At 37.4% G+C, this 24073-nt stretch overlaps 3 protein-coding genes across 3 annotated transcripts in view; 2 read left to right on the forward strand and 1 right to left on the reverse strand.

Moving 5' to 3' along the window:
* The window catches only part of LOC107103616 (NXPE family member 3-like), a 23692-nt gene extending 13721 nt beyond the window's left edge, over positions 1-9971 (forward strand). The window contains exons 3-9 of the mRNA XM_015403387.1: positions 494-649; positions 2521-2982; positions 5271-5566; positions 8246-8316; positions 8678-8710; positions 8825-9013; positions 9086-9971. Coding sequence (XP_015258873.1) covers positions 494-649; positions 2521-2982; positions 5271-5566; positions 8246-8316; positions 8678-8710; positions 8825-9013; positions 9086-9642 — 1764 coding nt within the window. The 3' untranslated portion in view covers positions 9643-9971. The remainder of the gene's footprint in view (positions 1-493; positions 650-2520; positions 2983-5270; positions 5567-8245; positions 8317-8677; positions 8711-8824; positions 9014-9085) is intronic.
* A 2065-nt stretch (positions 9972-12036) lies between these two features.
* LOC107103615 (GLIPR1-like protein 1) lies at positions 12037-19549 on the forward strand. Its single transcript, XM_015403386.1, has 6 exons — positions 12037-12226; positions 14104-14352; positions 16463-16575; positions 17698-17780; positions 17891-17917; positions 17997-19549. The coding sequence occupies exons 1-6, from the start codon at positions 12074-12076 to the stop codon at positions 18143-18145; spliced, it is 774 nt and encodes a 257-aa protein (XP_015258872.1). The 5' UTR covers positions 12037-12073; the 3' UTR covers positions 18146-19549.
* A 212-nt stretch (positions 19550-19761) lies between these two features.
* On the reverse strand, positions 19762-23796 carry LOC107103614 (KRR1 small subunit processome component homolog). The gene is made up of 8 exons (XM_015403385.1): positions 23605-23796; positions 23396-23521; positions 22563-22646; positions 22056-22112; positions 21608-21778; positions 20728-20805; positions 20472-20568; positions 19762-20394 (listed from the first exon to the last, which is right to left on the reverse strand). The coding sequence occupies exons 1-8, from the start codon at positions 23761-23763 to the stop codon at positions 20246-20248; spliced, it is 921 nt and encodes a 306-aa protein (XP_015258871.1). The 5' UTR covers positions 23764-23796; the 3' UTR covers positions 19762-20245.
* Positions 23797-24073: the final 277 nt, after the last annotated feature.

Consider the following 24073-nt stretch of genomic DNA (forward strand, 5'->3'; position numbering starts at 1 on the left):
ATGGATGGATGGATGGATGGATGGATGGATGGATGGATGGATGGATGGATGGATGGATGGATGGATGGATGGATGGATGGATGGATGGATGGATTTTCTGCAAACATTTAGTATATAAAATGCATTCTGTGCAATAATCAAGTATATGTTACTCAAAAATATAACAATAAAGACTTTTTATAGGATAGACAAATTTTAAATTTGTTGTTTTTTTTCTTTTTGTTACATTTTAAAAACTTTTAAAAGTCAAATAAAAACCTTTCCTTCTAAAGGATGTCTGTTCATGGAGAAAGTGCATACATTGGAAAATAATTGAAATGATAAATGATACTGGTTACCTTATGAATTTCTATTGCCTTGTACTTGTTTTGTTTCTTTGTCCTCTCATGGAAACAAGAATTAAAATAGAATTATATATTAAATTTTTCAAAATGTATTAAAGAAGTAACAATCCATAACATAAGCGCATTTTTGTCTTTTTATTTTTACACAGGGCCAGATCCAGTCAGCACTGATAATGGGAGGCCAAGTTTTAAGGTTTAAACATTTTCTTCAGAAGTTCAGTTTCTTTCTGTTCTTGATGTTTGCTGTATGGTTCATGTACTACAGTAGCAACTTCCCTGATCACATAACTTGTAAACCAACAGAGGTGAGTATTAATGATCTTTAAAACATTAACTTGAAATATAAAAGCATCATAAAATGTTAAAAGTAAAGCTTTTCCCACCATCTTTAGAAGGTAAAGCTCCGTCCATATAACCATAATTCCTTAATAGAATACAGATGATTGCCTTAAGCAAAATTTATAATATCATCCAATCAAGCATGATATTACGCGTTACATTAGTTATAGGTTATTATTAAGTAATGATTTATTATCTCAGGGTATGATATCAATGCCAGCGTTTGAGGGCATGAGAAATATACATCTAAATTACACCCATCTATAATTTAAATTTCTCAGACAAAGCTAATATTTATATACCCATCCTCAAGTCGTCTCTTTTATCACAGACAGGGGCAGGGACAGATGGCAGCCAAATGCCTGAGCCACTTCAGATGTCTCTATTCAATGTGGAGGATCGCTATTTCTGTAAGAGTGCCTGACCACTCTGTAGAGGGAGCTTGTTTTAGCACCTAGCTCTGAGAACTGGTCCTGCTTTACCTCAACTGACTTATGCAAAATCAGTATTACTGTGGGAGCAGCACCGACATGTCTTGCCTCCATTCTCCCCATACTTGTGAACAACAGCTTGAGAAACTTAAACTCCTTACATCAGACATGAACTCCTCTATGACTTTGAGAGGGAAATCCACCCCTTCCAGTTCACCACTATGGACTCAAACTTGGTGGAGCTGGTCTTCATTCCAGCTGAAAACCACCACAGCAGCATTCCTGTTGGAGTGCAACATTCACCAGGGAACAGGTCCAACTTCATATTGGCAATGCAAACCAGACTCATGCACTGCTTGTTAAGAGACTGGATGATGCCTCTGTGGTTGGAACACACCCTCCAGTTAACTTTCTTGTGAAGAGGGACCATAATGCTAGATTGTTAATCAAGGGGCACTGTTCCCAATGCCATGCAATGCCAAGTAGGCATCTCAGCTATAAACACTCCACAACATCCAGAAGCTGAGATACTCAGGGCAGATATAATTCCCCCACACAAAGTTTTTTTGACCACTGTCGTGGGAAAAAAGTATTCAACTATTCATCCTAGTTAAATAAACGGAGATTGATGGATTTCACTCAGTCGGCACATTTATTCATATCTTAGCAAAGAGAGAACAGTTCATCATACAGCCCTTATGGCACAGCATTCTGCTCTGTTCTGATCTGGGCAGCGTTCGTTCCCCCTTTCTTACAACAATGGAAAGTAGTCCATTACACACACTTTGGTTAAACAGTAACATGTTATGAATAAACCTTGAGAAAGAATCTAGTTTGTTATGGGAAGAAGCTATGTCTGGTCTACAAACACCAGCCTGCAGAGAATTATGTGGCCTTGAGAGAGAAACAGACTGACAGACGGTGAAAACTTTTATAGTGAGTAAATAGGATAAATTAATATATAATGGAAGAGAGATAAAAAAAAAACTTTCTGACAACACCACTTGGCAAGTTTCTGCCTATAGGCGTGAAATCCTCAAAGGATTCTTTAAACTGTCCGACAAAATCCTCTGTCAGGGTCAGCAGCTTCCAATTCCAATTCAAAAACCTTGACATGAAAATATCCTAAATAGCAACTATAGTAAAAAATGCAAATCAGAGGTAAAAAACAAAAAACAAAAAAAACATGAATTTAAAATGGAAGGATAAGGAGATATGGTGCACAGCATTTAAAAAAATATATCAGAATTAAGCTACATATAGCTGAAATTTAGCGAATTTCACGTCAATGTTTCTTGGTATGCTTTAAAACTAGGACTAACCAGAATTCTAAAAATATTTTTTGTGCAGATACTACATTTTGGTGATGCTTGTTTCTTTTTTTTTTATCCTATTTTTTACTCTAGTTAAAGAAGAAATTCCAGACAACTAAGGCTCCGGTACTGCATAACATAACTTTGAAAGATCATACTGAGCTCCCTACGCCTCTCAGTGTCTGCTCGTTTCATTCTGTGTTACCAGAGGATGTTTCTGAGTTAGAATTTTTGAAGGAGTCTATTGCCTGGCCTGAAACACCATCTCTACCATCTAACTTTTCTCTGAATGACACAAGTGATCCTGCTCACAGCACCTTCACCATTATTCCAAAAGATGGTGGTGGAAGTTGGCACGTAGGAGATCAACTGAAGGTTTTGATAAAAATTGCTGACTTCCATAGTCGCCCAAAGAAGTCAGGGGGAGACGTTCTTCTTGCTCGGCTACACAGCCCTACTCTTCATGCAGGCGTGGCAGGGCAAGTGGTGGATCATCTCAATGGTTCCTACACTGCTGTATTCTCTTTACTCTGGGAAGGAAGTGCACAAGTGGAGGTAACAGTAAAACCTTTCTTGCTAAGTGTGTGTGATGAAAAAAAACATATCCTTCATAAATAGAAGAGATCATGGTCATAAGCCTCTCTCTTAAAGTATAGAGAGTGTCTCCCTGTCTAATTATTTACAGAGAAGTGATATCCCTTATGTGTTTAGGTGCTGGCATTTAAAGTGGCAGTTGATTTATATGCAATTTATTTTCATTCTTAAAACATTTTTGAAGGAAAGGGTTGTTTTTAGGGCCCCAGTGAATTCCAGAGTGATACTTTAATCAGAAAAACTTCCGCCTGTCATGATCTGCCCTGATAGCTCACCTTAATTATTCATTCTTCTCACCTGCTTAACTCAGCCCGGCTCCTGATAATCACTTATCTCATCCAGCTGCTTTATATTCAGCTCAGTCAAGCTATCAGGGCCAGATCATTGTTTGTTTGTTTTATTTTTGATGTCTTTTGGTTCTGTTTCTTTAGTTTTTGCTATTCAAAGGTTCATGTCCCTGCTCCAGCAAGGAGATTATTCTCAAGCCTTTGTCTTCAGGGGAGTTTATTCCCTAACCAGTGGCGAGAGCATTTCAGCGTTTCCTACTGATTTTGATTTCCTGATTCTGTTCCATCTCACCCACTGGTCTTGTCTGTCCCCCATCTGAGCTGTTCGCCTGAACCATCTTTGGACTCCTGCTGGATTCTGTCTTTCTTTCTCTGTGCGTTCCTTTCTGAGGTGGATGCTCGACTCACAGAACCTGTTTTCATGCTCTGGGGGTTCTTGGAACCCTGGATCTGTCTGTTTCTGGGAGGATTGGAACCCCTGACCAGGCTGAGGACTCCTGGATTCCAAAACTGTTCCTGTCTGATCTGAATATCTAAACTGGATCGGATTCCTTCCCGCTTATTGGGGTTGTTGCATAGGGGACACTCCTCCTAGCTCCAGATTACTACAATTCAAGACTAGTATGTAAAGCTCATGTTTAGACTTTCTATTGTCCAAATTTTCCTGCCTCTTGACCGTAGAAGATTGGGAATACTCTCTCTGATGAGTGACACCTCTCTATCCGGCAATCCAAACGCTGGTAATGATAATGAACCAAACTTTTTTTTCTTTAAGTGTCAGTTGTAAAGTTTAGTCCAGAAGGAACAAAAGTGCTGTACTATGAAATATGGACGATACATATAATTATAGACCAGTAAACGTTTTATATTGAGTCTGTAGCTGATTAATTACTTTCAAGACATCCCCAAAGAGAGAACATCCAAGTTGGAATGCCTGTGATTTCATGTGGCCCCAAACTAAAGTTTTTTTCCATAGCCTGAAATCATTTTTTTTATTACACAGCCACAACAATAGAACATAAGGAAAAGTGCATTAATTACCACCTTACTCGTAGGCCAGACATCTTTCTTCAAACTTGAATTCAAAAGTTAAGTAAGCTCTGTTTTCTCTGAAATCAATAACTAAAGCAGGAAGCCACATAGCCAAGCTGTCCAGTTTTATTTCGGCTCTGTCTCCTCCACATGCAAAGGATGATGGCAGTCTTGGCAATCAGGAGCTTAAATCACTTTCTTGTGATATATACCTTGGGTTCCAGTGGTAACATTATCAGAACTGATTCTCTCCAGGAAAAGTTGGCCCCCAAAAGGAAGGTGGATGGAAAATCTCAGTTTTAATGTGTGGCAAAAAGAACAGAGCTAAAACAATAAAGAGTAGCTAACCATCCAACATTAAACCTATACAAAGTGCAGCTCAACCAGCTAGAGACTCAATAACCTACAAGTTATTTAAAATTGCTTTAATTAACATAAGATCTCTGTCAGGAAAATAATTGTTATCAGTTATCTAATTATTGGGCTGCTCAGTGGCGCAGTGGGTAGCACTGCTGCCATGAAACAAGAATGTTCTGGGGTCGGTTCCCGGCCCGGGGTCTTTCTGCCTGGAGTTTGCATGTTCTCCCTGAGCATGCATGGGTTCTCTACGGGTACTCCGGCTTCCTACCACAGTCCAAAAACATGACTGTTAGATTAATTGGCTTCACTAAATTCTCCTTTGGTGTGAGTGTGTGCGTGAATGGTTATGTGTCATGTTTGTCTCTTTGTTGCCCTGCAATGGACTGGCGACCTGTCCAGGGTGTACCCGGCCTCTCGGGTACCCGGCCTCTCGGGTACACCCTGGACAGCTGGAGAAATACACTTGTCATTGTATTTGACACCTAATTTACTTTTTAATTTTGCAGTGTTTTTCCTGTTTCATACCTTAGTTTGTACATTTGTTTAAAAATTCTTGTTCTTTTTAACAAGGTAACCCTGGTCCACCCCAGCGAGGCAGTCACAGTGCTACAGCAAATCACACAAGAGCAGCCTGCTAGAATTTCTTTTAAAAGCATCTTCGGCTCAGGTTCTGTCACTGAAACTGCCACATGTAATGTGTGCCTAAAGTCTCCCCCGGAGCAGCTGTGCAACTTCACTGACATCCGCACAGGCGAGCCTTGGTTCTGCTACAAGCCAAAGAAACTTAAATGTGAGGACAGGCTCGACCATTCATTTGAAGGATTCAGTCAAAATCTAAAACCAATGGAGGACAAGCTTTTTCAAAGGTGAGTGTAATGGTAATTGTAAAATTAACTATTTCAATGCAGCATAACATGATTTGCCAAACAGGATCTGACAAAAGCATTTAGAAGCTACATCATTATAGGGAGCTTTCAATTGATGTACATTATAACAAAAATCATATCATTTCCAGTAGGTCTGTTTCTTTGTAATAACCAGACACCACTTAATGTCATGTTGGGTTCAAGGCGTCTAACCCACATGCAGAAACAACTCTTTAGGCAGGGAAAAAGTTTAAATAATTTATTTACAAAGTGTACAATGAAAGTGAAGCTCGGGTTCTGGGTTCTTCGGACTGGTCAAAGGAGGAACACCACTGAGGAGGACAGAGCAGTTAGGATTGATCCAGGAAACTTGCAGTTTAAAGATGACGGGGTAGAGGGGGGGGGGGCCTTGTGAGCAGGCAGAGGGCTGAGGGCAGAGACTGAGACTGAGTGCAGGCAGGCAGATTCCAGACAGATTTCTTTCTCCAGGATTTCAGGTTTCAGGAAAGTCAGGATCTGTGAGGCAGAGAGATACAGGGTCAGACAGGTTCTCAAAAATCAGGGTTACAGATTTAGGCAGGCTGGCTCAGGTTTTGCTAATCATTACTGGCAAAGACTCTGGCAGGGAAGTTTCAGCCTCCTCCTCCTTAAGTAGGTCACCTAATGAGCAAACAGGAAACAGGTGTGTAGGAGAAGCTCATGCCCTCAGGAGGAAGATCTCAGGCGCCCTCTGGTGGAGAAAGTGGACAAGCCTCCAGATCCCAACACTTAATGATAAAATCTCTCCAGAACTTTTCTTGAGAATATTTGAACTTATTGCTAAAGAAGCTACTTTTCACTTAATTTGATCTATATTGAATTTATAAGGTTAAATATATATTAATATGACCTTCCAATTAATTGCTGTCCAAGTGTAGTTACTTAAGCAGATCAAATAACACAAAAGTATTTATTATTCAAGAAAATACAAAAGGAAATAATTGAATCACAAATTATGTTAAAAAATAAGGTACAATGTTGTACAATTCAGTTTATTTTATTTAGATTAAATAATCTGTGTTTTTGGCAAAAATTTTGAATTTAAGATCTGACTTGCACAAAAATAACTGCGCCCTTCATCAAAAATAAAATAACATTAAAGCCTCTAACACATGTGTTGATTGTAACATCTCATTCTGGATTTTCATATGCTTAAGATGTTGTAACTCGAAGAGGTTTTTTAAGAAGTTGTTGCAGATGTTAACAGCTGTGGGCAAGAAGGATCCTCCATAGCTGTCTGTCTTGTACGGGATTTGAAGAAGCATATGACTGAATCACTCTCTAGTTGATCAACAGTCAATGCTCAGTGTTGTCTACAATGTTATTGAATTTATGAAGATTTTTTCTTTGTGAAATCAGAGATGTGTGGAGACTTGTGCAAGTGTATTGCCATTGGCCTCAACTCAAGGGTGGTTTTTCACAACCTCATTGAGTTTGCAATGAAGGCTCTTAGAGTCCTATTGATGTTGTCTGATCCAAGTGTGTGGCATTGAGTAGTAGGCTTTCTTGTATTCAATCCAGGCAGTGCTCAGGTTAGTGTTATGTGTTCAACAACAAAAAACAACACTAAACATTTCTGAAAAGTACTTTAAATTAGTCATACAGTATATGTCTTAATCAATTCTAGGACATATCGTGACGTTTGAAAAAGGAGGCAGGGGAACCAGAATAAAGTGTTAGACCTGCTGCATGCAGTTAGCCAAGCCTTGCTGCTAAATAAGTCTATAAACCTATCAATCAGGCGCACTTTTAGATCTGGGCACATGAGTGCTGCGCCCCAGGATGGTCCTATCTTTTGCATTGAAGAGGAGCTACTGCGCATGTAAATTATTTAACAAGAGTCTAGATTTTTGCAAATGAAACCGCCTTAGTCATCATTAAAAATTATATATTTACCTTAGACATAAAAAAATATTCATATATTTCTAAATATTCTAATTTTATGATTTAATTTTTGTTTTTTTTTATGTCATAATCAAGGTTATTGGGTATGTGGGTCGGCTCCCTATTATCCTCTATTAGCCAGCCGCTACTGCTTACATGTTAACATGTCTTTTTTTATATTCAATATCCTAATAAGTTTGAGTTATATTATATTTTATAAACATTTCTAAGTTTAATAATGTATAAACAAATATTTTTAATGAACATATTATGAAAGCATAATATGATTCTTATAATCAGTTTCTCCTAAACAATAGTCGTTGAGTCAATCAATATATAACTTGCCTCTTACTCAACATACAAGGCAAATGTGTTTCCATCTTCACTTTAGTGCATTAACCCTTTTTGGGAAAGAAAACCTCTGTGAAATGTGAAAACCATTTTTTGTCCTGCAAGATTAAGGAAGTTATTACAAAGTTTGTTTCCAACAAACCTTTCAAGTGCATTACGGTACTTACAATTTTTGCATTTAAAATCTGCAATAAAAACGTTTATATAAATAAGACTCAAGTGGCTCTAGTCAGAGAGTTTTTCACTGGACTGAAATCCAGTACAAACCATACCTGTTAGTATGGAATTATTTATTACAGAAATGTTGATAATAATATTAAATATACTGTATAAGCTCAAATCGAAATTAATTAAATATAATTGCATTAAAAGTTGTCCTTTATATCTTTATGTGTTGTGCTATAGGGAAGTCAACATGAAAGTCTTCCTTCAAGCATCAGGGCCTTCTAACATCACTATTTTTCCCAAGCTAAAAGGTCAAGTTTCCTTTTCAAATAAGTGTTTTTTTTTTATGAACACAGAGATCTAGAATGTGTTAAATCTGATGTAATTTTCCACCTACCTCAGACAACGTAATATGAACCCGTATTTTATAATTCACTTAATTTTATTAGATGTTACTTATGATGAATGTGATTGTACTTTTAAACTATATGACATCTGGCTGCAAGACAGCAACATGTATTTCTTAATTACCCAGGGATAAAACTTGAGCTGTTATTACAGAAAATACCTATATCATTCTCCTCCTATTCCAGGAGTACAGCTTTTTGAATCTGACATAAATTGCCCCATGAAACGATTACAAATCACTAAATGTACCTTCCTTTTTCTCAGATCTGAAGGAAACAGTTTTCAGAAACACATCAGGTAAAAACTTGATGCAATTGTACAGAAATAAAATAAAACAAGTTCAAGTATTTTAAAATGTTTTTGCTTGTTTTTCACATTGTTATGTTTTCCATCTGTCTTCTGACATTAAAGGGGGAAGTGATATGACTCAGCCTTCAGGTTATTACTATCAGGGAACATGGCAAGCACTAGAAAGCACCACAGTTCACCAGTTTACCAACAGCTCTGCTATTAGCCAGTGTCTAAAAGGCAAGGTGCTTCACCTATACGGAGACTCCACCATCAGGCAGTGGTTTGAATATTTACTCACATCAACAGAAGGTAAAATCCCAGTAGAAATCTCTGATAACATTATGATGGTTCTGTCTAATCTGATGTTTTTATTAATTTCAGATCTCAAGAAGTTTGACCTCAAAACGGCAAAGCAGACAGGACCTTTTATTGCCTTGGATTATACAAAGAACACCATGGTGACATTCAACTGCCATGCTCCTCCCATCCGTTTTGGTAACTTGCCAGTCAGTCTCCAACATTATGTTGCCAATGAACTGGACAATGTAGTTGGAGGCACAGACACTGCCATAGTCATTGGAGTCTGGTCACACTTCAGTACTTTCCCTGTTGAGGTCTACATCCGTCGCCTTCTGAGCATAAGGAAGGCAGTATTACGACTGTTAAACAGGGCGCCAGGTACGGTGATCATCATCCGGACTCCTAATCCCAAAGCTTTGACACTCTATGAGACACTAACCAACAGTGACTGGTTTTCACTTCAGCAATACAAATTACTCAGGATTATATTTAAAGGGGTGAATGTTAAAATTGTTGATGCTTGGGAGATGACTGTGGCCCACCACCTGCCACACAACCTCCACCCACAGCCACCTATAATAATGAATATGGTAAATGTTGTTTTGTCCCACATATGTGGCTCTGAAGGGAAGATTTAAAAAACCCTACAAGAATTGTAAATAAAGTAAGGCAAGAGATAGTTTAGACATTGTTGTATGTAGGATTTTAAAATTTATAAACAGGGGCAAGTTTTTAGAGGTGCTAAACACTATACAATGTACCAATCTTTCACCTAATTTTCATACCACGCAAGCTGGAATTTTTGCTCAAAATCCTCAGACTCTGGTGGGTTTTTCCAATGTTGTTGAACTGCTCTCACTCACCGTCTCAATCTTGATCCTCTACTCATATCTCTTTCTCCTTCGCTTTTTCTACAGTCGACCAAAAGACGTTCTTTACATGTATGAAGTTCACTTTAATAAAACAAATAAATACCCAAACATCACCTCTGACTTTCTTCTTTTTCATGTTTTATACCAGAATTCTTGAGCAGTATCTATTCAGTCAGTGTCAGTAAAAGGTAATGGCTGGCTTTAAACCAAATGTCATGTGCTCAGAACTTAGAGGCGGGGAACCCCCAGCTTTGGCTGCTCTGGTTTAGCGAGAAACACAGGTAAGTGACCATGATAATCTGACAGAAGATGATTATCCATGTGAGTCACTTACCTTGTTTAACAGTCCAGTCCAACTCCTAAGAGGATCTAGCTGGAGGGTTGCCAATAAATGCATCAGGAGCCGCTCAGAGTGAAACCAGATGCTGCAGCCCCAGTCTGTCAGGAGTCTGAGCCAGGTCTGGGAACCTGTTCAAAACAAGAAGGTTCTGAGATCCAGTGTCCGTAACCTGGTCAAGGGTTCCGATCAGAACAGGAACAGGCAGATCCAAGATTCCAGGAATCCATGGAGCATTCAGGCAGGTTCAGCGTTCCACGAGTCCATCCAATTGTTCAGGCAGAGCGTTCTGATGGGAGCAGACAAACTCTGTAGTTGAGAGGCAGAACAAGGCAGGAAAACTGTATTCCTTCTCCTTGTCATAGCTTTGCATGAGCTCCCTTCTGCTCTGCCGACAAACATACTCAAAGAGAGTGATTACGTCAATGCCTGTTAACTCATCTTTCTGGTGGTCTGGTCCTACTGTCTATAACTAAAGCAGCCATTAGTTACCACCAGGAATGAAAAGCTTTTGCTTGACCTAAGGTACAGCAGATGTTAGCTTAGCATCAGCACAATCTAGATTGTTTGCGTGTTTCAGAAATTTTTATGGAAAAAATGAAATGATAAAGTAAAAAAAAACCTAGAGAATATAGTATATCTATACAGAGCACTAAGGGGTCATTGGCATAATAAATGTGATTAAATATATGTAAAATCTGACAGTGTCTAATTTTGCTTTATCATTAAAAAACTGTTTGTTTTAGCATGTGGCGAACATGAAGCACCAACCAAAAACAAAAATTATTGTCACGATGAAACAAATAATTTTGATGGATTTTGGGGTTTTTTAAATACCAAAATAATAACCAAAATGAGCTTAAATGAAACAAAGCTAACATATCTATTCATAAAATGTAAAGAGTTGAAAGTAAATATAAAAGTCTAATAAAATGTCTACTTCAGTAAGGTCACAAAGTAATTATACTTTGTTACCTGACACATCTGATCAAACTAATGTTTTCCTAAGCAGTTTATCTAATACGGCAGTTCCTCTTTCAGGATATGCAGTTATAATGTTCATTATGTATATAACAGAGATTTGGAAATGAACCGATCTCCTCTTTCTGCAGAAGGAGTGGGTGATTCTTAAGAGTGAGCCATCTCTCACTGGGCATTCGGAGTGGCCTTGATCTAAGAACAGGGTGTTATTTTGATATGGCTGGACCCAGAGATGTCTCTATATTTGCAAACATGTATGATGTAATATGACATGTGATGATGTGGCAGGGTGTAATACTGGAGTTATAAAACATGCGTCTTTAACTTTGGGTCCGACTTCCTGAAGTCATCTGTAACACAAGTCCAGCCATTTTTTATTTCTTACTCGGTCCTCGGCAGAAAGCTGGCAGGTTTTGTGTCATTGTCATCTCACAGGTTTAATTTGTGCCAGAGCTTTATTTTTATTTTTTTTTTTTTGTTTCTAAATGGTCTGACATTTTGCTCATGTGCCATCAAATACAACAAGAAATTCAATGTGGATTCTTTAGAGTCGCTCTTATCAGGTCCTGCTGCAGCATAAAGTATCACCAAACCATGACAGTTCCACCTCCATTTTCATAGTAGGTATTAAAATCTATCAGATGTGGTTTATACCAAATAAAAAAAATTAAAAACGAGCCCTGCCCCAAAATGCATGAATCATAATGCTGCTTTTGGAAAGCTGCATTAAGAGTGTGATGCGCATCATTGGTGAGGAGATTTTCTTGTCAATATTTTTTTTAAAAGCACTCTGCATCCTGTTTCTCAAGATCGAATCATTTCCTGTGTCACTTCAACTCGTTTCAGTTTACAGACTGAGCTTCACAGAGAACTGAGAGGATGTTGCTGTGGGCCGTGGTTATCCTGGATTTGGGGACTTTGTCCATGTCCCTACCTCAGATCAGTGACAAGAACTTCACTGCAGAATGTGTGAGGGAGCACAACGAAGCCCGCTCAGCTGTCAGCCCATCTTCGAGCAACATGCTTTACATGGTAAGTACTGCACACCTCACCTGTGTTTCACTTTAAAAAAAACGAGACCAAGCAGTGTTTACTGTTTAAGCACCAACATTTATGGCATACTGTTAGAATGTACTTTCTTTCAGTTATGCCGTTAAAAAAGGGGAAGCTTGCAAAAGCTACATACAGTGTTGCACTCATACTCATACTTCCCCAAAAATAACACAAATGCTATGTTTAACTGACTTAACCAAGTTATGTCAACCGGTTCAAATTAGCTTATTTAATTAAGTGCAAAGAGTATCACGTGGATACTTTAATAATAACTATTACAGACAACTAAGGATTACTAAATCCAGCATTATAGACTTAGATTTGTATAACTTATTGCTGCTAGTAAAACTTAACAGATACTAATACGATGTAATCATACTAGTTTGGTTCAGTTTAAAAGGTATTCTTGAATTCTAATTCAGGGCCAAGACACTTCACCCAAATTACCTACTGTGGTTACAATGTAGCTTGCCACCATGAGTGTGTGAGTGTGTGTGTGGGGGTTAAGAACTGAAGGCCTAAAGCACTTTGGTCAAGTCTCCTAACTTAAAAAAAGCACTGTATAGTTAGTATTTACCAGTTGCATTGATGTTATTGAGTTTCATTGATGGAGTTTCTTATATTGCAAATTAACGGTTATATTTTCTATGATTTTAAATTTCCTTTATAAAAGTATCAAACCTTTTACATTGCAGTGTCCATATAATCTGTAAAACTCCCTGCATAATTATAATAAAGCAATTTATATGCATGAAACAAGCGGAACACTATGGCGATAGCCATACTGCTCTACTTGTGAAAGTAAAATCTTTTGGAATCTTTTTGGAATCAAGACAATCATTCTTTTTGCCACATTGCCAGACAGGACACTGTTTAAAAAAAAAAGTATCAAACCTAAACTCTTAACTATATTAATAAGAAGATAAATGGCCTGTACTTATTTAGCACAGCTATCCTGGGTCTCACTGACAGAAGCCGCTGTACACCGGCTCCACCAGGCCTTTTGACCACCATCAGTAGGCAATTCAGGTAAAGTTGGTTGCCTTTGGACACAATGGCACCTAAAATCAGCCTCAGGACTTGAACTAACAACCCTTTAGTTGCAGGAGGAGAGACTCTTGCATATGACACCAGTGTTACCCCTGAAGTCCTGTCTCAGACAAGATATTTCGTTGTGAATAAAAAGAACCATAGTTGCATGAAATAACTGAATATAAAACACATTTTCAAATAACACAGTTAGCATGATGCAAAGCAACCTGGGAAATAACAGGAAATCCACTTCCATTAACTGCTACAGACAATATTCTTTTGCCTAAAATCTATTTTTTACATTAAATTAAAACTGCTTATGTTTAGCAGAAAAAAAATTTATTTTAAGTATTAAACTGACTATAAGATATATGCATGAAACATGCCAAGTCCCAGTCTTATTTCTCACATGGGAAGTAACTATAAATGATATTAATTAAAGCATGTAAACCTATTTCATATTAAGTAACAGAATTATAAGGAAATTAATCCCTTTTGATTCAATATATATTTGTGTTATTTTAATTACAATTTCACTTGTTAATGTTACGCATATCAAGATAGTTTTGTTGGTAATCTGACTATAAAACAGTTAACTAGAGCCAAATGTATTTCTATTTAATTTTTTATTTTGCAGCTACCACAATTTAAACATTATAATACATAAAATACTCTTTCTGAGTGGATTTTTCTTAATTCACAATACAGTGAAACTAATAATGTATTTCAAAGTAATCACCTAGAATCAGAAATTCCTGTTCTTATAAATGATTAAAGCGAAATAACAATTGCTGTGTTTCATGTCGTTGCATGTGCTGATGAAGTCATGGGACGAAGCGTTGGCCGTTACTGCCAGAGCATGGGCCAAACACTGCCAATTTAAGCACAACATCTACCTGAAGGAGGTCCAGCGTGTGCACCCTACCTATCATTCTGTAGGAGAAAACATATGGGTGGGGACCCCGCCGTCGCACTTCAGCGTAAAGGGAGCCTTGAAAAGTTGGGTGGATGAAAAGCAGTTTTACAGCTACGAGGCAAACAGCTGCAAAGGCATGTGTGGTCATTACACACAGGTATGTGCACAGTGAGAACACTGTTCATCTACAGCTGATTCAGGTGTGGGACACCTTTATTTGATCAGTATCTGACATTAACACTCAGCTTTTCCTGTTTTATGACACCTGAGATCAATGTTTTCAGTCTGCTAAATTCCAGAACAGTGTCAAATTTTCCACAAATAAAGTTTGGATTACTATGCTTTTAAACCGGAGGTCTTGAACAGGGGGTCCGTGACCCCTAGGGGGTCAACGGAGGTACTGCATGGGGGTCGCGAAAGTTTCGGTTGGTTAGACTTTTTATATATATTCTCCCCCTGCATTTTTTCCACTAATTGAATTGAATTCAACACACTGTAGTAAACAGATAAATGGAGGCAGAAGATGTCTTTTAGTCATCAATGCTCACATTCAGCGACACACAGGAGCTTTTTCAAGCTGGGTACCGTTTCATTCACAACACCTGTCCCATCAACCAGGAATCAGAATCACAAATGCTTTAATAATCCTAGGGAGAAATTACTTTCCTTGCATTACTCCATCTGTGATAGAGTGACTATTGGACCAATTTGATTTAACACAAATTCATATGATATATATAATTAGGGGGTCCTTGCTCCATCTCACCATCAGTTTGGGGGTCCTTGGCCCTGGAAACCCCTGTTTTAAACAGTTTGAGTAAGTCGGTTTGATTATGTCAGGACTTGCAAGCTCCGTGAAGGGTTATTTTAACAATATGAGTTAAATTAGAACTAACCGGACAAATTAGCTAATCAAACCTGCTGGAAAAATCAAATCTCCCCAGATATCAATTAAAGACCTGGTACCTTCCTAAGGGACAGTTTCCATATACTTAAAGATGGTGACTTGATTAGTTCAAACAATGATATGGCAGGATAAACACCAGGTAGACATTCATTTTTTGAAAAGTGCTTAATAACTTAGGAGGGAAAGCAAAATGTCTTGTGACGATACAGACTGCTGCAAAGGAAGAAGCCATTTCTGCAAAAGCAACATAAAAAGGTCAGATTTATACACGCAAACTGGGACAGAAATTTTACCTTCGGACGTATTTAGCAGTGATAAATTTTGTTAAATCTGAAGTAAAAAAGTGGGAGGATCATATGGGTGTTTTGTGACAGCAGAGACTGGTATACTTCAAGAAACTGCAGGGCAACTGTGGATCAGTGGGTAGAGTAATATTATTTCACTAAGAAGATTTAAACTTTGATTCTAGCTTCTTCCTGAAAGGCACCTAAAGTTGGTGACTGACCTGTGTATTGGTGTATGAACATGTAAAAACTGTGAGCTAAGTTGGTTGTTTGGACTTCTACTCAGTATTAAGGATAACAAATAGGAACCTCTGAACTTTAAGAACTGACTTAAAACGGGAAATATTGAATTTGATTTTACCCTTAATAGGGCAAGTTAGCGTTTTTGATCACTTGCATACCCCTTAAAAATGGAGTCCCCCCATCCCTCAGTGAGTTCTAGAAGCACAATATCTATATCCAGCCATTCAGCAAAGATGCTGCTACATGGCTGCATATCTTAATTGGCATTTGACCAATTGGATGAACCCTTGAATGATAGATTACCTACTGTAAATAAAGTAGGAAAAAAGTTAAGATAAGCAAAAAAAGGTAAAAAGCTAACTGAAAATTTCTAAAGTAAAGTTCAAAAGTTAATAAGCCTAGTTAACAATTATATTTAGGTTTATTAGATACAAAACTAAAGTGCCAGTTTTAGCATTAATGTCTCAAAGGTTATGCTGGACCAAAAAAAATGTGTTTCTTTCACTGTCAGGGTGTTTTTCATGAATTTCTAATTGAAGCACTTTTGTTATTTTTCTTAGTATATTAAGGCAAGTTGGCGTTTCTTGTTATTACATTGACATACATTTTTGCCATCAAAATATCCATACTTTTTTTTTTATGTTACAAAGGTAATAAGGTCTTGTCCTGGATTCCAATAACTGTATTGACTTGAAATTTTGTTTTTCAAACTATTTCATTGAGTGCCCTATAAAGGGTTAATGTCAGACAGAGAAAAAAAGCTAATGTGAGATTTAAGGCGGCATAATGTACATAAACATCTGGTCTTGACTGCATCACACTTGCGTTTTCAGGTTGTGTGGGCAAACAGCTACAAGGTTGGCTGCGCTGTCCAGCTCTGCCCAAATGGCATTAAACACTTCGATGGCCGTGAGGGTGCAATTTTCGTATGCAACTACGCCCCAAGGTAACCTGAACTCTGTATTTAATGAGAAAGGAAGTGGTTTTAAAAAAATATAGACCTGATGAGGCAGGAAATGGTATACCAACAAACTCCTCAACAGCAACCGCTTGTTTTCTATTTTTAAAGCCAAGCTGCACATTGAGAACTAGAAGCCTATTTAACGGTTCAGGACTAATAACAAACAGGAGGTTTGGTTCAAAGGTCTCTGGACCAAAAATGATGCTTCCTTTAGCAGTATTACTGGATCTCAGCAGGATTTGACATTGATGATCACTCACTTTATTTAGAGCTGCTATACATCTTGGTTTGCCTTTCTGGACAGGTTCAGACCCTACTTGAAAAAAAACTGAACATTTAGAGACCACAAAAATCACATGTGGTGTTCCCCAAGGATCCATCTTAGGGTGCCTCCTATTGAATATCTACATGCCCCTCTAACTCAGATCTCAATGAACAAGAAAAGTTAACGTACGTTAAGATTTCATCAAGTGATTATAAACCCATTTAAGATTTGGGTTAATAAACAAATAGTAGAAATCGACACATTGATGGGACAATATTTTTTTGCATCAAAATAATTGAAATGATTATTATTTATTTATTTTTTTGGAGCATTTAAAGGTTAGCACACAGCTTCAGGTAATCTAGCTAGAAACCACCAATAATCAATTTGGGTGATAGACTCAACCCTGAACCTTCATAAGCTCATTGCGATGGTAACAACCTCGGCCTTCAGTCACTTAAAGAACGTCTCCAGGATTTAAGGACTAATTGCAACGGGTCTGGCCAAAGGTCATAGTCGGCATACCCAGAAACAGAACCAAACATGGAGAACTTGTTTTAATTCTTATGCTCCATTAATCTGTAATAAACTCCAAGATAACTGTTGTTGTTTTAAAATCTATTTGTTAAAAGTGCACTTTGGCTGTGCTATCGAGACAGTCCATTCATTTTAATCAAAAAACATTTTTTTTCTTTCAAATATGAATTTTATTCATTTTTGTTCTCTAGAATAACTTGCGTTAGCTCCAGCAACTGGTTTGTACTTATCCTTCATTTCTCATGTACAGCACTTTGAATTGTTTTGCTATTGAAATATAAAAATTAACTTGATGTGTCTTGCAGCGGTAATTGGTTTGGAAAAAAGCCTTATGCTGAGGGGAATTCCTGCTCTGAATGCAAAGACATTTGTGAGCGCGGTCTCTGCCGTAAGTATTATGCTTAATAGTTGAAGTAATGAATTTAACAACAATTATTGGACTCATTTTTCTGAACTTACATGCATGGAGTGGGAAATAAAGCTTGTGTGTCTCTGCAGGGAGTGGAGAACGAGACAAACTAAGAAGTAAGTCCAAAAAGCCAGAAATGTTCAAAATAAAAGTGACAATTTATAAAAAAAAATCTGACTTTTGGTTTTCGTTTAGGCTACAGCTGGACTCCGGACTGGGACCCCGACAACTTTAGCAAAAATTATAAAGTTATCCTGATTGTCCGGCCCATTTTCCTCATCCTGATATGCATTTCTGCATACGCTGTCCGTTATTTTTACCCTGATGTCTTCTGCTACGAGTAGACCTTTTGTTGTTAAAGTAGAACCAGACGGACACCTCATTTATTTTAGTATTTTATTCTTAAAATAGTTGCATTTGTTCTTGAATTGAGGAGGTCAGTGAGACACTTTGCCAATTGAACAACATCATTTACATATGAAATAAGAACAAATAATTGCATTGTCTTATTTCAAGTGCATTTTATCTAATTATCTTATTTTAAGAGTAAAAATACTCATTCTGTTTGCAAATTACCTTATTTACCTACTCAAATTTAAGGGTAAATACACTTCAGAAATGTTGACTTATTTCTAGATCATTTTTGCAGTGTACCACTGTATTCAACATTTCTTCCCACAAAAATGAACAGATTTTTAACATCAAAGAGAAGCTGATTTCAAACTGCAGAACACCATGGAATCTGCTGTAATATACTTTTCTTAAAGTCTTGTAATGGACATGAATAAACAAAAATATCCCCCTAAAGAAAAACAATGGGTAAAATCCACCAAGCCAAGTAAAACTGGACAATAACAGGTTAAAAAAAGACACTTGAGTGACTGGAGCATTTCAATTGAAAAGCATTTTACAAGTACAGGAGTGTTTGTCGTTTTACTGGATCTATTTAACGTGTTCCATATTTTTGACTCTTTACAAAGTCTAAATCAAGCCCTTTAATTCCAAATGCTAGTTTTTTATTTATTAATTTCTGCATTTTTCTTTTTAGTCATTCTTCTGTTTTAATCATGATGCTCCTCTCTGATTTGATATATTCTGTAAAGCCCTTCCTGTGTGGATGAGTTACGTCCTTTTTCATTGTATAGTAATGTGATGGAAAGTACATTTATTTGTTTGTACTTCTTTTTTTTTTTTTTTAAGGTAGTTCCCAACTTTAATTTGTACTTTTACCAGAGTAGTTTTTAAGAATGTTTCTCAGTTAAATTCAACAAACATTTGTTACCGAGTGAAAATGAAAACAGGTAAAATAAAGAGGAAAAGCAGGGATAGTAATCAGCCCGTAGGGGGCGCTGACACAAACCCGAACTATAGTTAAACTGGATCTATCAGTTATTATACAGAATTAACTGCCTACCTTTAACAACTCAACATAGAACCTGTAAGCATGTGGAGGTTATGAAAAAATAAAAGGTTTGAGTTTAGTTAGAAACTTTTTTTTGGACGGTGGTGGTTGAAGGGCCTTTTTTTGTCTTAAGCAACCGCACGTCATGTGAAGCTTAAATAAGCATCGTTAGCTTTAACCTGGTAAAAATGTGTTACTGCAGGTCTTTAAAAGGTGGAGAGTATTTAGTTTAGGCCTCAGACTATGACCATGTAAACTTACCGAATAGGTTTGCAAAAGTAAAACTCAATGTTTCCTGAGCAAATGATCAGATTCATCCCTTTATAAAAACACACAGTACCTCCCAATGATTTACTTCATTAGGTACCTTTAAATAACAGGTGTTGTGTATTGCTCTATATAAATACAGTATGTCAACATGTTTGTCTTTTACATGCGTGCTTCTTTAATTCTCAACAGCTTAATATATAATTTTTTTAATGAAATTGACTAAAAGGATCTTCTTCTCACACAAAAGTAACAGTTTTACTTGAAATAGCTCCAATAAAGTACTTTGTGCTGTTTTCTAGTTATATTTGTATTAATGTCAACTTTTTATGTTTTTACTGGAATTAATATTTTTACAGTCTCTCAACCTACACATAGCGCCTGCTAGCTCTCCCTCTAAAAACACCATAAAGCCTCTGAAACTGCTTTTGGTCTTGGGAACATTAGTGAGGATAATATCAGTGGAATCTCAACACAAGGATGACAAAACAGTTTATAGAAGCAGGATTCAAGTCATTAAAAAAAAAAACTTTACTTTTACAGATGCTACCGCTATCATCAGTTCAAAACTGCGGCACAGGGCAGGAAATGGAGACAAGGAAGTAAGAAATGCGACTCTGTACATCATCTTTAACAGTCTTTGTATCTTAAAAGAATGAAAACTTGTTTGGGACTTAAACTCTGAAAGAAATGTTTCACTCCTTTGCATTTCCAATGTCTGTCTTCTGTCCAACAAACAGCAAATGTTAAAAACACGATGGAGCTGGATGTGTTCTTAGCCTTTGTCTTTTGTTTTCTTCTTCTTTTTGTCTGTGGTGTTGCTGGTGGGTGGAGCCGGGATCACAGGTGGAGCTCCCAGTTTCTTTGTTTTGGCCTTTTTGACTTTGTCCTTAATGGCTTCGATGTCCAGCTTCCCTTCTGGAGCTGCAACACAAACAGATGGTTAATCAGTCACCCTTAGAAGTCAATCCTCTCATCTCTGACCTGTGTTTTCTATCTACCTTTAACTGTTTTCTTCATTAACGGCTTCTCTTTAGGAGGAATGAAGGCTTTGTTCCGCTCCTCCTGCTTCTTGGTCAGTGCTTCTGTTTGTTTGACCTGAGGAAGGAAAAAGGTTGCAAAAAAGGTCACATCAGCCATTCATCAAAAGGATGGAAAATCACATGTTTTAGTTTGATTTTTTGATTGTCACTAACCTTTAATGAAAAAATATTTTCAGTAGGAACTAAGCACTAGAAGAACTAAACAAATTCTTACCTTAATTTCCTCCATCTTCTTCCGCCTTTTCGCGCTTTCACGCAAAAAGAATTCACCCGAGGCAAGCTCCTTATCAACCTGTGAGAGAGTCCAAACCGTTAAAACTCCTTATAACTATGGACCCTTCTGATCTGATCATGCATTTCTTTTCAGCAGTAACTTTAAAAAACACAAAGCTTCCTTGTGTGGCATCACTGGAAAATCCTGTACAGGGAAGAAATGCCCCCTTTATTGATATGGGCTGAAATGCCGCTCAGGGTGGAAGAAGCCATTATAAAAAAGCAATATAAATTATTTTGAAAACATGCCAAGTGGTCTGTTGGAACTAAAACTGAGGTAAACAACTTTTAGATTAATGGAAAGAGGGAGACGCTTGTGAACCTGTGAATGCCATCCCAGCTGTAATGTATGGAAGTGGCAGCATGATGTCATGGGACTGATTGCACTACAGTGAATGACTCGAGTAAAAAAGAAAAAGAAAAAAAATGGAAACAGCATTTTGGGACAAAAGGAAAGCAAGTTAAAGCTACTAAATGGACAATGCCTATTATTATACTGCCAAATAAGTAATAAGGTGACATAAGGGCTATGATATTAAATGTTTTGGATTGTCAATCTCAATGAAAACATTTAAAAAAAGATTCTCCAACAAGAAACTTCTGGCTTCTAATTTAAAGGTTTAGGGTCTAGAAAATATTCCGGTAATCTCAAATAATTAAAAACCATTGGAAGATTATCTATTTCTTTTCAATTTAATCTAATATTTGATTTCACCAAAATCACTTAAAATTTTCTCTTACACTTTGATGTTTACAATGCATGGTAAAAATCATAGTAGTGACACATACATTCATTATTTTACACACAAACTCTTTCTCACCTTGCTTTCTGGCTGTGTGGGTGGGAACGGTGTGTACTCCTTCTTCACACTCTTCTTCTTGGGCTCCTTGCGCTTGGAGAGGTTTTTGGAGCGGAACTTGGGCAGGAAGCGTTCCCAATTCTGTGTCCGCAGGTCCGGGTCTTTAGAAAGTTCCTGTTTGATCATCAGTGTCTGGCGGCAAAGACGGGGAGAGTGATAAACGGTTAAGGCACATTGGCGGAACACCAGTGACGGTTAAAGGTTTAATGGCTGCGCCGACTAGCGTCTCATTTTTCATGCCTTCAGCTCCAGATGAAGCCAACCCTGGCTTTCAAACCCAGAGAGATTTATTTCAGTCAGGAAATCAAGAACAAGGATGGAAAAATCTTCATTAGACATGAATGCAGATTTGTAGCTTGAACTGGAAACCCGTTAACCTGACTATGCATCTGAGAGCAGCTGAATATACCTTGATGTTGTAGATGGGGTGGATGTTCTTCATGGTGTCCATTACCACTTTTCGTACCTGTATAATAAAAGATTTTAGTGGCAATGAATTGGTTACAAAGAAGCGATCAAAAATGAGCATTTATTAATTCAGTTTATTATGAAAAACCTAATTAATTTATAAAAATAGTATAGGTTTTTTTCGTTTTCTTACTGGAATCAAAACTAGGTACTCAAACAAAAACCCTTCAGTTTACTTTTTTGCTTTATATGGGAACAATTATTTAATTAGTGAAGGAAACTGGAAATCATTTTTTTTCTTAAAATAAAAATATTGATAATAAAAACATTTGGGGGCGTCTTTTCAGGTAATTCAACCTATTGGTATTTTGGTACAATAACACCACATTTGCTGTAGTATATTTATTAAAATGTTTTGTTGTATTGAACAGTTTCTGATCTGAATATGCTACACACCATATTTCCTAATACTAACCCTGCTAATGACAGGCCGCTGAGAGATTCTTACCTCCTTCAGGCCACTGTAGGGCCCCAGTGCTGACACGGTGTTTCCCTGCACCATCACATAGCAGTTGGTCAACAACTCTAATGCCTAAACATGAGAAAACAAATGATATAATGATTAATTTGCAGAGAGGCGATGAGTTTGATTATGTGGCTTAAACACATTGCTGCCACCTAGTGGTATTGAGCTAATAATGAAATTGAAGCGTCCCTGTAGGAGCAGAAGTCTGGGGCTAAAATAGTCTTAAAATTAACAAACCCTACATCTGCGATGCACACATGTACAGGGCAATGATGCACAATCTTATATATTAACAAGACAAGATTCAAAAAAGTATTTGTGATGCACAATTATGTCTTAATTTACAACCTACCAGTGATATTTGAATTTCAATGCAATGGATTTTTGAGACTCACCTGATGTGGCTTGATGCAAAAATGCATTTTTTTTTTAAAGCCATGATTTGCAAACAATTAGATAACTCCATTATTTCAGGCAATCACAAGAACCTATATTGCATGGTGATATATTTGTCACATGGCGAGTGGGATGTGCTTGTTTGAATCATTAAGTGCATGTTCAACGCTTGCCCCTTGCACGTGTGGGTTTTGTTCTGTGCATGTGCAAATCTTCTCCTGTACATGTGTGGATCACAGATGTGAGTTTGTAAATATTGAGACTCTTCTAAAGCCATACAAATGTGAATCTTGTTAAACACGTGTTTAAACAAAGCTTTTATGCTAAAATAGGTTTAATGCAACAACTTTTATATGAATGTTTAAATAAAATCAACAAGCTAAATTCCATAATAATGGAAACCTGCATCGACAGCTTACTTTTAAGGTGGAGCCCTTGGGGCCGATCAGCCGCTGCCTTCGCTTTACAAACCGCTCTCTGTTCCTCACCATGGTCCCGATTTTGATGATGTCACAAGCCACGTCATCTTGTAATATGCGGACAGCCTGGAAACAATAATCGATAACGATCAGTGGTTGGTTAGCAGTGAATGTGTTAAAGGTTGGAACTCAAATTAACGGGTCTTTACCTGCTCATATGGGACACTCCTCGCCAGCAGCTTGATGAGGTCTCTTGCTTTCACGATAGCATACGGGTCGAAGGTCTTCTTGGTGGTGCTGACGGTCATGCTGCCCTCTATCAGGTCCAGAGAGGCTTTGATGTGCTGAGAAAAACACAAACAGCACATTACATCTAGGCTGCTTCTGAAAGTGGCAATCCGTATAAACAGCTTTATTTTCTTTTTTTTATTTTAAAGACACTTGATTAGGCTGAAAATACAATCCCTAAAAATGTATCCGAGTAAAAAAAAACTTAAAAGCTATGCCAACCATCACTGTGTGAAAAGTAACTAGTCCTTAAACCCAAAATATGACTGAGATGTGATAACTGCAAATAGGTGTTTAAAAACCAATATGGAGCACTTTCTTTTCAGAATGAATGGCTCTTTAACAGCTACTATGAAAGCATCTCAATAAGCTTTGAGCCTGGACTTTAAC

This window comes from Cyprinodon variegatus, unplaced genomic scaffold (genome assembly GCF_000732505.1).
Source record: "Cyprinodon variegatus isolate N-32 unplaced genomic scaffold, C_variegatus-1.0 Scaffold1489, whole genome shotgun sequence".
NCBI lineage: Eukaryota > Metazoa > Chordata > Actinopteri > Cyprinodontiformes > Cyprinodontidae > Cyprinodon > Cyprinodon variegatus.